Here is a 13765-nt window from a genome sequence, read left to right as displayed (position 1 = left end):
GGGGGGTATCAGACCTCACAGTCCTTCACAGATTTTGAAAGAATCAGTGCAAGGAAAATGAAGGGGTTGGCCACTTAACTTCTGAGAATACAGCAAGACGCTTGTGTAAGCAAAGGTTTTACTGCATGATGGTTGGGGTTAAAACACTTGCATAAAGAATTTGCAAGGTGGGAAGATAAAAAGATTTGCATTAAAGTCTGAAAGAGTGGTGAAGATAAAAAGATTTGAATTCATTGTCATAAACAAACGTTCAGGCTAAAGAAACTAATATTTACTGGTTCGTGCACTTCCACTCCCCTATAAGATAAATAAGTCCCCAACCACATATAATCTCTATAAGTAGCCTGAGGTGGCCTATAACTTGCTATGTAGAGCAGGCTGGCCTCAAACTCACAGAGATGCCCCTGTTTCTACCTCCTAAGTGCTGGGAATAAAGGCACATGCCACAAAACTCAACCTCATTCTTAAAACTTAAAGATTTATTTATTTTTTGTTTTATTATGAATGGTTTGTCTACATGTATGTATGTGCACTGTATGCATGCAATGCCCACAGAAGCCAGAAGAGGAAGCTGGAATGCCCTGGGACTGAAGTTACAAATGGTTGGAAGCTTCCAGGTGCGTGCTAAAAACTAATACCGTCGTCTGTGAGAGTAGCCAGTGTTGTTAACCTCTAAGCCATCTCTCCAGTACTCAGTTTTGAAAAGGCCTAATGTATCTTTCCTTATAAGTTAGTATTAGCCATTATTGGTTTATCATTTTAAAATTTGAATTAGTTTTTCTTGGCCTTTCCCTGTTCCTTACTAAATTATTCTCCATCCCCACTTGGTTTTTGTAAGTATCTGTTCTGTCTCTTTAAAACTTTTCTATTTCAGTTTGCCTCATCTTTTTTTCAATGTTAGAATGTTTGTGAATGATGTCTTGAACAGGAGATAATTGGGCAGTTGACATTCATTGCCACAAGCCATCTATCTTCTGTCATAAATTGTCTCTGCTTTAAATGTTTCTTCATTTGTCTGTTCTCTGTTTTCCCTTTGATGTGTAAAGTATTCATTTCGTTTTATCCTTTCATTAAGATTGAGAATGCAAATGTTCTGTTGTTTGTTCTGAATGTGATTATCTTAATAGATCATGAACATTGCTCAATTCTCTTCATAAAGAATAGAATTTCCCAGCTTTTATGGAAGGTACAACCTTTTTGTAGTAATAATTTAAGACTTAAACTTCTTTTTAATTTTAATTTTTAAGTTAAATTGTATTGCTTAAGCTTCAACAATTATGCTATTTAAAGCTGGGTATACTGGCATAAGCCTGTAATCATAGCACTTTGGGAGTGGAAGCAGGAGAATCAAAAGTTGATTCTCATCATCAGTGGCTCCATCACAGGCTACTAGAAACCATCTTAAAAGAAAACAACAATCAAAAGACACAAACAAAACACAGCTATTAGTTAGCAAATTATCTTCCATTACTATGTGACATTCAGGGCATGAAGAAGAAGGTCATAACAGGTCTCTTCTGATCCTGCCCCCATGCACACATGATCACTTTCTCCTTTTTCTCATGTAAGCAGCTGGTTTTTTTTTAATTTACATTTTAAAAAAACTTTAAGTTAGAACACAGTGTGTTAAATACCATTGTGATATATCCAAACTGTGTATTTTTTGTGACTCCCCCAACCTCAGTTTCCCCTTGCTAGTTGCGCTTAAGCAGATGTGTCACATTTTCTAAAAGAGGAGGTCAGAGGAAGGAAGAGGCAGTCATGATGACCACAGTGTTGGCATGGAGCAGGCTGAGGGCCCGAGCCAACCAAAAGAGGAGAAAGGATAGCAAGGATGGTAGATCTGCCATCCCTGGGTGCTAGATATGGCCTGGGTGTTCAGGGCCAGTCTTTGGCCTGGTGGGTGTGGAAGGGAGGGACAAGCATCACTATCACAAAACCAAACTCCACCAGGACCCTGTTTACAGGTTATGGGCTAGAGCCCTCAACCGTGCTGTCAAATTAAGGTGGTGGGTCATGAAAATCTCTAAAATAGGAAACTTCAGCCTTGATCACACAGATTTTACCACGCACTGAGCATACTGCCAGAGGTCATGCAATACCTATTTTGAAAGACAACTGAGGTAAATCTGGCTTCGTCACAGAGTGCTATTTAGTCATCTGCTTGTTTGTTTTGCATTTGGTTTGTCAGCTTGACCAACAGTAGGGTGGGAGTATGTACACTCTATAGTTCACGTCCATCATGAACAGGATTTTCAATTAGCTGTGATAGATAGGGCTTAAATATTACCTGCATTGTGCCAGTGTCCAGAGGTCAGTGAGGAATGCCCAGCATACTTTTCATATAGAGTGTTCCTAGGTACAACATTGTTAAAGCTTATGAAAATAATTTAATTGGTATGAATGACCCTTAAAAGAGAAAAGTAAAACAAAGCATAATACCAAAAGAACAAAGGCATATTCAAGTTCATTTGTGGGATCCAGAAGTATAAATGTTGACTTTTCAAAGAAAAAATATTGACTTTAGTATCATCCAACTCTTGACTTTGTCTTGACTGTATTTCAGAGCTATAGTTTTAATAAAGAAGAATAAACTTTATAATGATGATTATTTAAGTACTTATGAGGTCACCACTCAGCATAGATCAACAGACTGTCATACATACATTATTTATAATGACAGTCTGCAAAGAAGGATTTAACATTAAGTGGACACATGAAATCAAGACAGCAAGACAAATTGGTCAATAGGCCCTCAAATCAAGGAAGACAAGTGGGCCTCAGTTATTGGCACATTTCTGTAGTCATGCTACAGCTGTGAATGAGAGAGCCTGGTGTCGTTAAAGAAACTAATTTGCTGTGAACTTGCTGGCTTAGAAAACACTTCCTCAGTGTCTGTGAGCATGGTATGATATATTATATATTAATTCAGTGTTTTGATTTTTTATGGGGTTACAAGCAACAGCAACCACGATATTTTACATTTATAGCCACAGTGCAGAACTGCTCCAATTTGTCCACATCCTCACTTGTTATTCTGTGTGTGTGTGTGTGTCTGTCTGACTGTCTCTCTCTCTCTCTCTCTCTCTCTTCTCTTTCTCTCTCATACGCATATGTATGTGCTTTAGTATCTCAGTATAGTTCTGGTTTCTAGTTCCCTAATGACTAGTGATATTGAACATACTTTCATGCATGTCTTCTTAAGCAAAGTATGAGTCTGTACTTTTCCTTGCTGCCATGTAGGAGTCCTTCATGTGTTTTGGCTCGTAATGCCTCCCACATAAAGAACTTGCAGTTATTTTGCCCAATCTCTGGGTTGTTCTTTCATTCTGTTTGTGTATTTGCACATACAAGCTTTGTGATGATTTTTTTTCTCTTTTGTTACTTGTTCCATTGATTTTTATAAAATTCATTAATTTTTATAGCATAAATCACTGTCAAATAGAAAGTTACGAAGATTTTCTCTTGTTTCATCTATGAATTCTGTGAGTTAGTTTTAGCCCTGTGTTAGGTCTTTCATCCACATTAACTTGTACATGGTGTACTGTAGGATCTATTTCTTTAACATGTTGATCAGCCAATCTTCCCAGAACTATTTATTAGAAAAACTGTCTGGTCCCAAAGGAACTGTTGGGCACCCTTGTTGAAAATCGACTATATCCTCAAAAGCTTTTTTTTTCTGAACTATTTTGTTCCTCTGGTCTATGACCTTTTCTAGTACTACAGTTTTAGTTACTATAGCTTTGTGGTAGATTTTGAATACAGAAAGTGAGAACACTCTGACTTTGTTGTTCTTTTTCAAAATTGTTTTGGCTATTCATAGTCCCTTGAGAACTCCTATATTTTAGAATTATTTTCAGAAAAAAAGACTACCAGTAGGATTTTGCTAGTAGACTGTATTGGTCTTGTAGATTGATTTTGATAGTATTTTATATTAACAATATTAGGTCTTTCAATCCATGAACATGGTATATCTTTGATTACATATGTCTAATTTATATTCTTTTACAACATTTTATAGTTTTCAGTTACCCAGGTCATTTACCTCCTTGGTTAAACTTATTCCTAGGTATTTTCTTATTCTGTAAATTGAATATTTTTAATTATTTTTTAATCAACTGTTATAAGTTACAAATACAATTGAATATTTTTTTTATTTTTGCATCTTAAACCTTTGATAAAGTCATGCACTGCCATGTCTGCTACTTTGTTTTGTTTTGGATATGTAGGCTTTAGTTTTTCCAACATACGAGACAGTTTCAAAAAAAAAAAGACAATTCCATCTATGAATAGAACAAAATTTAGTTCATCCTTTTCAGGTTGGATGCTTTTGATTGTGTGTGTGTGTGTGTGTGTGTGTGTATGTGTGTGTGTGTGTGTGTGTATTGAGTGACCTCATTTCTTAGTTTTTGTTTAAAAAAACCTTTCTTCATGTAAAGTCACATTCTAAGGTAGTATAGATTAGGGCTTGTGAATTTGGGAAGGATATAATGCAACATAAAAAAAATAAGAGGCCTAAGGTAGGGTTTTAGGAGAGAAGTTCATCTCTGTTCCTTCCATTTCTCGAGGTCTCTCCCTGAGCTTCCAGTATCCTTCAACTTCTGAAACAGATTTTAGTTTCAACTTTTGCTTTACTACTTGGGGGGATAGAGTCTTGAGGGTTGATCCTTAGCTCTTTAGACTTGAGCAGTGACTCTTGTTCATGCTTCTTAGGACTCACATCACTTGAAGTACTTGCACCAGCTCTCTTGGGCCTTCATCCTTCTACCTGCTGAAGTCCTTGATTTTGAAGTTCTTTCATATGTACTGGCCTTGAACAGATTTCTGTACTTCTTTGAATGTGTTTCTTCTCCCTTAGTCTGTGAAGTCTTTTTGTAGTTACAGTGATAAGAATTTGCCTACAGTGCCATGGCTGCAGAGTAAAATCTTTTTCATTCTTTTTTGCTCTCCAAGTGGAGCAAATCTATAGAGAAAGTTGAAGATTAGGAATACCATTCATTCTAATCATTGAATCTGATGTCAAGCCAAAATCAGTTACATGCCAGAAAAAGAGATGAAAACTGTAGCCAACTGTGAAGGTTGGCGGCAACCTACGCGTCTATTCAGCGGGTGAGCTCTTATGCAGAAATCCAGTTTCCTCCGCCTCATACATACTGGTCTCCTTGTTCTGAAAGAGGCTGTGGCTGATTGAAGTTCTGTGCTACATCCATGGGTCACAGGCCTGATTGTCATGTGGCCAGTTAGCTTTGACTTGTTTAGGCTCATACTGTAGCCCTTCCCTTTGCATGCTGTGTGGCCCTTCATCGCCTCTTCCCAAGAGAACAGAGCAGGGAGCTCAGAGGATGGCATCCCAAGGGAGAAGCTCTCCCAGTTATTTTACTAGTGTCAATGTCAGCTGGGTACAGGATAGATGTTGAGGGCCAAATAATGGCCCAGGGAAGGAAGGGTAAGGACACAAAGACTCTCTTACTTTTCAATCACCTCCCCCTGGCGTTTTCCATTTCCTGCTGGTACATACAGAAATGGCAGCGGCACAGACTCCAATCAATGCCTTACTTTGTAGACTTGCTGGGTGTTTGTCCTTGATGCTGCTGTGCCCAAGGCTGCTTCCCCAGGAGCCAGGACACCAGGAACGCACCAGTGCTGGCTATTCTCTGCTCTCTTCTGTCATACTTTAAGGACATGCTCAATGCTGTTCAGTGGCTTTTGAAGGCACTGTCTACTCCTATAAAAATCCAGCAGCAAGACTTGGCAGTATGTATTCAGTGTTCCTGGAAAATTAGATGACAGTTCCAGAATTTCTCAGAAAACAGGATGATTTACAGTGGGTTCCAGTCTTGAGCAATCTGCAATTACAGCAATTAGATAAATCTCCAGGGTTTTATAGAGAAAAAAAATCTTCTTAAAATCTTCAATATACAAATAATTTTCTAATTCTAGCTGTGTTCACTAATAGCTGTGGCTTGGATCAGATATATAATTCAGTCAATGAGTCACTGATAGGTGAATTTTTTATACATACAGAAGCCCCAGACTTGTTGCATGCATCTAATGACCCTGATTTTTGCTTGAGCGGTGGAGGTAGTAATTGAGTTGTAGGGACCATTGTTTATTCACCAAGTCTTGTCAACCACCCCCACAACCCTTCTTGAAACCAGATGGTTGCTTCTTCAGTTCTACAGGTCCCTATAAAGACCAGAACATCTACTGGTCCCTATAAAGACCAGAACATCTACTGGTGCAAGGTCCTCCCTGCCCCATGTAACTGCAGGCAGGTGGGCAGTATATGAGGAAGCAGGCAGGCAGGTGGATAGCAGCAGGCAGGCCAGTAGGAGTTAGCTGGTGGGCAGAGGGAAGCAGGTGTGACTTCTTGTGCAAATGTAGCTCCTTACACAGCTGCTCTCCCACCCCAGACAGGTGTCACAGGTACTTAAGAGTTAGAGAGGCATCATATTTACCTTGATGAAACATGAAGTCTTCTGCCAACTGTTTCTTTGCATATGGTCGTCATTTGATGACTTGTAGAGATAGCCTGTCCATTTGTAGTTAGTAAAAAAATGGGCTTGCTGTACACCTTTTAGTAACAGAAGAGTAAATTTGAAGTCACGTCTGTTACTTTACCAGGTCCCGTAGCTTCTTGACACCTCCTTCCTTTGTTACGGTTTTTCTGGAACTTTCTTGTTCTTTGACCACAGCTGGAGGTGGCTGTCTGTCTAGGCTCCCATCACTTTAGCTCAGGATTTCTTTCTGCAGCACTCTCCCCTGTTGCAGTGTGTAAGTCCTGACAGTTCCCAACAAGTGTTTGTGCATGTCTTGGTGGCCATGTGGTCTTTAGGAAGTGACCTTACCCAGCAGCCAGGCTGACTCTGCTTCTAATTCCAGTGAATCCCAGCACCATCCTTTCTTAGTCCTCCTGGGTATGGGATCCTCATGCTTTGGAGCCATTATTTGATTTAGAAAGTGGGGAATCATGACACAAACACTGTAAAGCCATGATGATTGATTTGACAATGAGGAAGGCTATCAAGTGTCTAATGATTGTGAGGCTCTACTGGACAAAGGGACATGCTAGGTTTCATCACTGAAATTTTTTATGTAATATTTTCTGTTCATTGTTGACTGGGAATTTGTGGACAAGGTAGCACTACTGCATTTCCAGACCTCATCTTAAACCCACTTTAGTTTGAAAGTTCCCCAAACTATATGAAAACATTCTTCTCCCTTCCCTCCCTCCCAGCTTTCTGCATTTTTTTTTTAAGACAGAGCCTCACTATGTAACTCTGGCTGACCTGGAATTACCTGTGTAGATCAGGCTGGCCTTTAACCCAGAGATTCTCCTGCCTCTGCTTCCCGAGTGCTGGGATTAAAGGCGTGTGCCCCCAGCCCTGGCTGGGACATTTGTTTTTGGTGTTCTTTGGGCAGTGAGAGGTTGATTAAAAAGTTTTCGTAGTGGTTGCCCATTCTGAAAATATCAGTGTACTTGCAACATAGCTTAAGGCTCAAGAAAGTGTAGGTGTTACAGAGCAAGAGAAACTTACTTCTGAAAGCCCTGATGAGTGAGGTGACACACAGTGTCCAATGTCCTCCCAAGGGTGTGATGAGAAGGAAAGACCCAAGTTGCCTCTGGATAGAGAAATGAAGTTTGGGGCCCTTGTTAACAAAGTTGCTGTTGGTTCACCACGACTTTACACTTACCGGAGAAAAGAAGTTGGCTTGGTGTTTTTCTAGTTCAGTGTGTTTATAGGTTATCGTTTATCTTATCTCTTTAGAACTTTGCTGGAAGAAAAGTAAATCTTGTATGAATGTTCTTTACTGCCAACATAACAGTCATCTTTCCATTAGTCTTTGGGTCAGGCTCTTGATATCTGAGGGATTCGTGTATTTTTCCACCTTCCCAGAGTCGGAATGTAGCCTTTTAGCCTGTGTCATGGTGAATGTCAGAGAATCTAGAGAAACAACTTAATCCTCTGGGATCTGTCTTTACCTCAGATGGGTAAAGAGGAATTAAAAATAACCTATTGAGGACGTGGACAGGAGTACTGGCCAGTTCCTCCTCCTGCACGTACACCCTGAGCCCTGCTTGCAACCAGCCTGGGCTTTGCACTGTGGGGGCCCCAGGCTGGGCCTGTTCCCCGCTCAGGAAGGTGGGTCCTGGCTGGCTCTTGGCAATGGGCGGAGCAGGCTGTACACAGAGGCCTGCAGTGATTTTTGTATTCCGAGAAAGTTTAAAATAGATTGCTGGTTGGGTACCTTTACTGTGCTGTAATTCTTCAAGTGTGGCAAGCAATACACATGGCATCTGTGTTAACATTTTGTGACACTTCGGTGAATTGGGGCATCCTTTCTCTGGCACCTGGATGAAGCATGTGTTTATTTTGGTTTATTTTGACAATCTCACTGCCTGGGTTCTGGTGCTATAAAACATCCTCACTCACTCAGATGCAGAAATGGGGGAAATGCCTGGATAATTACTCTCAGTGTTTTGGATAACTAGACAAAGAAAAATGATATGTTTTAAATAAGCAATAATTATATATCGATTGACAAAAAATTAGGCAGTTGGCAACTGATTATTTTAAAATGATACTTTTTAAGAGGGACCGTAAATTACTCCTTTTACTAAAGCAGAAGAATAATTTAAATAATTTATTTAATTACCTATTTAAGTGCTTGGCTTTTAAGTTAGTAACTGCTTCAGTTCCATTTGTATGTTCCTATACCACAGCCACATGGGGCTTTTTAACTGCATGTGTGAATTTCTTTATGCTTACTGTATTTTTTTTTCCTCCCTGAACAAGTAGTGCTTTTGCTGGGCTTCTTGTCTAGGGTGTGGCATGTATCTTCAGCAAGGCCTCTACACAGCTTTTGCTTCTAGTGATGATGAGCCCTACACTCCATCAAAAGGGTCCACTTGTGTTTTATAGCCATGTTTGTCAGTATACACATGGACAGTTTCCCTAGAACATGTTAAACATTTATGTGCTGATCCTGAAGAAGTAACTAGGAGTTTCCCCTCCATCCTTCCCTGCACACCCATGTTTCTTCCTTTGTATTTTGTTAACAAGGAAGAAACAACATTTTGAAGTTACTCTGCTATGAATGAATATTGACGTTATTTTTTAACTTCTATGTGGGTGCCATATTAGGCCACTTGCAATGGCTGTGGCCTCTTCCTAGATGGTCATTGTGAGCACCACTGCCCTCCTTCTGTTTCCTGAAGGCTGTCTTGGCTCCCCAGGTCTCTCTTCTGAACCTCCGCCATGTTTCTATGCTACAGTGATCTGTCTTATTCTGTAGTATCACTTTCTTAAATTATAAATGAGCAAATTGCATAGTATGTTTGTTGTTATTTATTATTGTCTCCAGCTTAAAGAGAAGCTTCATGAAGGTAAGTCTTTCCTTTCATCACTGCTATGCTGAATGTAGGACAGGTGCTTGGTAATACTTGCTGCATGCATGAATCTCTCTGAAGACTGACAGAAAGTACAGATACTTTTGATTTACAATGAGATTACATCCTTGTAATAGTGGAAAAGGCAAGGGCTTATAGTAGCTAGAGATAACTCGTATCTGTGATTAGTTTACGTGCAACACACACACACACACACACACACACACACACCATATCTATGTGTGCATACACTCACCCTCACAGTCCTCCATCTTCTCTTGCAAGTATCATTCCATTTGTTAACAGTATTAGAAGTGCACAGCGTAGCAGCTGGGCTTCTGTGATGGAAGCCAGCTGGCTCTTCCTCCTTGCTGTCTGTTGAAGCTGGAGTGGCCCTATGAATAGCCAGGCTGTTGCCATTTATAACCACTATTCAGGCATGGAAGAGTACGTACACGGCTTATTAAAAAGAACAGTGAAGGCCTCCATGTTTTTCCCTTTGGCCCTTCGCCCACTACCTCCTCTCTCCCAGCTCATAGTAGGCTATGATAAAGTTGGAGGCCATCTCCTCCAGGATGGCCAGAGAAACTGGCCTGTGTTTTGTGACTGAACTGTTTATCCCTCATCTCACTGCCTTCCCAACAAACCCTTTGGAATAGGCACAGTTATTAGTGTTACTGTCTGAATTTGTGTCAACAAATAAAACTGGGTTTTGTAGACTTTTCAGGACTCACTGATCCAGGACAAGTAGCTGGAAACATGAAGATGTCAACTTCTTACTCAATCTGGGTTGGTGTGGTTGATAGTCCAACTCTTCAAGATGCTGAAGAAGACAGTAAAGGCAACACTTAGCTTCCTTCAAATCATACCAGATAGCAAGAGGGCAGGGTGGGACTCTTGCTTGGGACTGATTTCCACAAACTTTCCTCTAATGGGCCACTGCAGCTTGAAAAAATCTCTACAGACAATGCAATGGTAACTGATAGAGCTCAGGTCATTGTTTTCGCCTCCCTAGGACTCTTTTAGAGACAGGATCCAGCTATGTGTCCCAGGCTGGCTTTGAACTAGTGATCCTGCCTGAGCCTCTTGAGCATTGGAATTACAGGCATGCACTATGGTACCCAGCTCATAATACTATTTTTTTACCATGGTTCTAGGAATAGAGTCTCTCAAATATTTTTATAAAATGTACAAGTCTGATCTTAGACCTGAAGGGAATTTACTGATCCTGTTAGGGAATTTGCTGGTCCTGTTTTCCAGGAAGAGGAAACGGCCCATACAGTGAAGTGTTAACTTATATTATTTAGTTTGCCACACTGGTAGTTCATAAATACTTGATTCCTGTCACGATAAGGATGGAGGTGAATGTCTTGTGTCCCAACCATCCTTCCTCCTATGCAGGGCTGAGTTAGTTGTATCCTGATTTGGCCCATATGTTCCTTTTTGTATTAGCCTCATGCTCTATTCAAAGACAAAACAGATTTTATATCAGTTCCTTTCTGTTGCTTTGATAAAATCCCCTGACACAAGAGTTTATGAGAGCAAGGTTTGGTTTACAGTTCAAAAGGGCACAGTCCTTCAGAGCAGGAAGGCATGGCAGCAGGGGCACCAGTCTACCTGGCAGTCAGGAAGCAGAGAGAGGGAAAAAAAATAGGAAGTTCTACTGGCTTTTGAACCTCAAAGCCTTCCTCCATCAAGGCTCCATTTTCGTAAAGGTTCCATAATCTTCCTAAAGAGAGCCATGAGCCTAGGGATAGGATGGGATGGTTCATATTCAAATCACAACAGATCTTAAGGAAGTATCACCTTGAACCATCACCCATCTCAGACCTGTCCTGAGGAGCATTCAGACCTAGTCCAGATATGCTGTGGGGATCTAGACTGGAGCTCTGGGCCAATCTCATTCTGCCTCTGGGTTCTTGGCCATGAGCTGCCATTTACCCTTGGCCCTCTGCCCTCTACAGGGACTTAGAGATGAGGAAGAACCACTACCAAGGATTACATCACACTCAACCCTGAGGCCTTTTCCCGGTCAGCCAGGACAGCGAGGGCCCTTTCCAAGTTCTGAGATTATTGTTGAGCAAGTTCAAGGAAGGAGTGCATGCCTTCCTTCTGCTAAACTAGGGGCAGAGTATAGGCATATTGTATGCCTGCTGTGGGCTTGGTACTCTACTCTGAAGGCAACTCCATCCAGTTAATTATTCTTAATGTGTGTTTGGAGGCTCTAGCTTCAGTCTAGATGTTACAGGAGTTCTGGAACCAAGAGAGAACATACAAAGCATGGAGCTGAAGAATCTAGGTTCATTTTGATGGCAGTGCCCTTGTAGTGACTCCTATTTTAGACAAGGCAGCTGAAGCTCTGAGATGCTAGCAGACCAGAATGTCCAGTGTTGCCTTTCCAAGTTTGAACTCTTACTTGCTAGCATGCCACATTGCCTTCTTATTAACTAGTGCATGCTCCTTTTTATTTGGAGGTTGGTGAGTGTATATGTTGCTGGGTGATTCTTGAGTTCCAAAGGGATGAGCTTCTTTGTGACCTTTTAGCTTGGTTCTTTGAAGATCCCTGGAACTCATTCTATGTAATAATTTTCTATGACAGAGGAGAGGAAAGTGATAGGGGAAAATATTCGGAGAGTAAAACCTGGAATTTCCCCCTTTTCCAAAACTTAAGTCATGGGGCCAGAATTTCTTGAGATCAGAATCAAAATATTTTTTATTCAGTTTTGAAATGGGTTGTTCTCCAATTATATTGATGCCCCCAATTTATGCCTTGACTGATAGTCTTATATACTTTAAAGGCTGTAGTTGTTAGTCTCACTGATTGGATATTTATGGGATGTGGGTAGAGATTTTCCAGGTAGAGCTTCTAGGTGCTGCCTGAAGTTACTGTAGAGCTCACAGTAGATTAAGGTTCTCCCAGGTGACAGTTCTTACAAAGTAGCCTTCAGTTGTCTTTTCATAAGGAAATTGGTTTGTTAAAGTTGAGGATGTAAGAGATGTTGTTGGCAATCTTGGATTGAAGGGGATTAAACTAGTAGAGGAGAGGTAGTACTAGAGTTCATTGGAAGGCAGGGTGGAAGCTGAGGAGGTAGACTGTAGTTGTGCTAGTAGATGACAGGAAGGAGGTAGAAGCATGATAGAAGTGGAGGAGATAACGGAAAAGGAAAGGGTGATCAGGTAATAAACTTGGGAGGTCACGTAGGGGAGGTGATGGTGAAGGTGGTGGCCATAGAGAAGATGGAGAAAGAAATGGACTGAAATGGTGATAGAGGTTTCATAGTAGAGGCGGTGGTGGAGAAGCAAGAGGTAGCGGAGGAAAAGCTGTCCAGCAGTGGTTGTAGTGGAAGCATCAGCTGGGATCTGCTTTGAGGAGCTTTTATGAGCATGGTCACACAATGCGGAGTCTTCCCCAAGGTCACGTAGCTGCTCATCTGCAGAAATTCTAGAGCCAGTTTCCTTCACCTTAAGGCCAAGCTGCCTTCTTGATATGGGAATGCCGGATCTAAAACCGGGAATAAAACTGACTTGGCAAAGACATTTTATTTTGGGAAAACCATTTGTCAAGATTGACAGGCCCCGGACACGAGGTTTCTTTGGAGGGTGATGGAAATATTCTATAATTAGAACATGGTGAGGGTTGTACGCTCTGTCTTGATACCAGCACTCACTGGATTTACACATCCAACAGAGGAAGTGTATGCTATATAACATCTCAGTGTAGGTGTTTTAAAATATGAAACATTGACAAACTACCATGAATAACTCAGTCTGGTGTGTGTGTGTGTGTGTGTGTGTGTGTGTGTGTGTGTGTGTGTGTGTGTGTGTATAACATAGCAGAAGGGGTGTTAAAGTTAAGCAATTCAAAGTTGCTTTTGCTGATGTCAAAAATAGCTTCCTTTGGAGGTAGTTATGTTCTAGAAATGCCGAATGTGGAATACTAGGGCTTTTCTGTGCCTTTTAAGAAGTTATAGTATTTAGGTTAGTAGTAAGATTTAAGTGAAAACTTGAGCACGTATCCGTGCGTGCATGTACATGCGTATGTGAGCGGGTGTGTGCACATGCCCACCTTTCTATCACACACACATACACATATACATATGCATATATGAGACAAGTTTTTTGAAGTCTGGCCAGAAATGGCCCAGACATTTTCATGTTAGACTCAGCAGCTTATATAAATAGAATCATAAGCAAAAAGTGTAATTGACACCACTACAGATGAAAAGTCTTGCTCCTTGATAGAGACAGCTGGCATGCTGAGCTCTTCTCTCCTTTGGGCTCCTGGAAACTGTTCTGGCCTGGGCTTTATGCTTGACTGACTCAAGTCTTTGCCCTCCCTTTGCCTTTACATAGTCATAAAGTGTGGCATCGAAA

The 13765-nt window shown here is 40.9% G+C and overlaps 1 protein-coding gene across 11 annotated transcripts in view; it reads left to right on the top strand.

Annotated features, from left to right (window-relative positions):
* Grb10 (growth factor receptor bound protein 10) overlaps nucleotides 1-13765 on the top strand; it is a 115429-nt gene that overhangs the window by 38521 nt on the left and 63143 nt on the right. For 4 of the 11 annotated variants that reach the window (XM_052734530.1, XM_052734528.1, XM_052734529.1 and 1 more), the window contains exon 1: nucleotides 585-617. The exons of the other annotated variants lie outside the window; for them this stretch is intronic. In XM_052734530.1, the coding sequence (XP_052590490.1) occupies nucleotides 600-617 (18 nt within the window). In that variant the 5' untranslated portion in view covers nucleotides 585-599. Of the gene's footprint in view, nucleotides 1-584; nucleotides 618-13765 lie in introns of those variants that run through there. 11 annotated transcript variants of the gene reach the window in all.

Source organism: Peromyscus californicus, unplaced genomic scaffold, assembly GCF_007827085.1.
Source record: "Peromyscus californicus insignis strain IS unplaced genomic scaffold, ASM782708v3 Scaffold_13__1_contigs__length_99412109, whole genome shotgun sequence".
Taxonomy (NCBI): domain Eukaryota; kingdom Metazoa; phylum Chordata; class Mammalia; order Rodentia; family Cricetidae; genus Peromyscus; species Peromyscus californicus.
The sequence above is the reverse complement of the archived record's forward strand: the minus strand, read 5'-3'. Positions and strand labels throughout refer to the sequence as shown.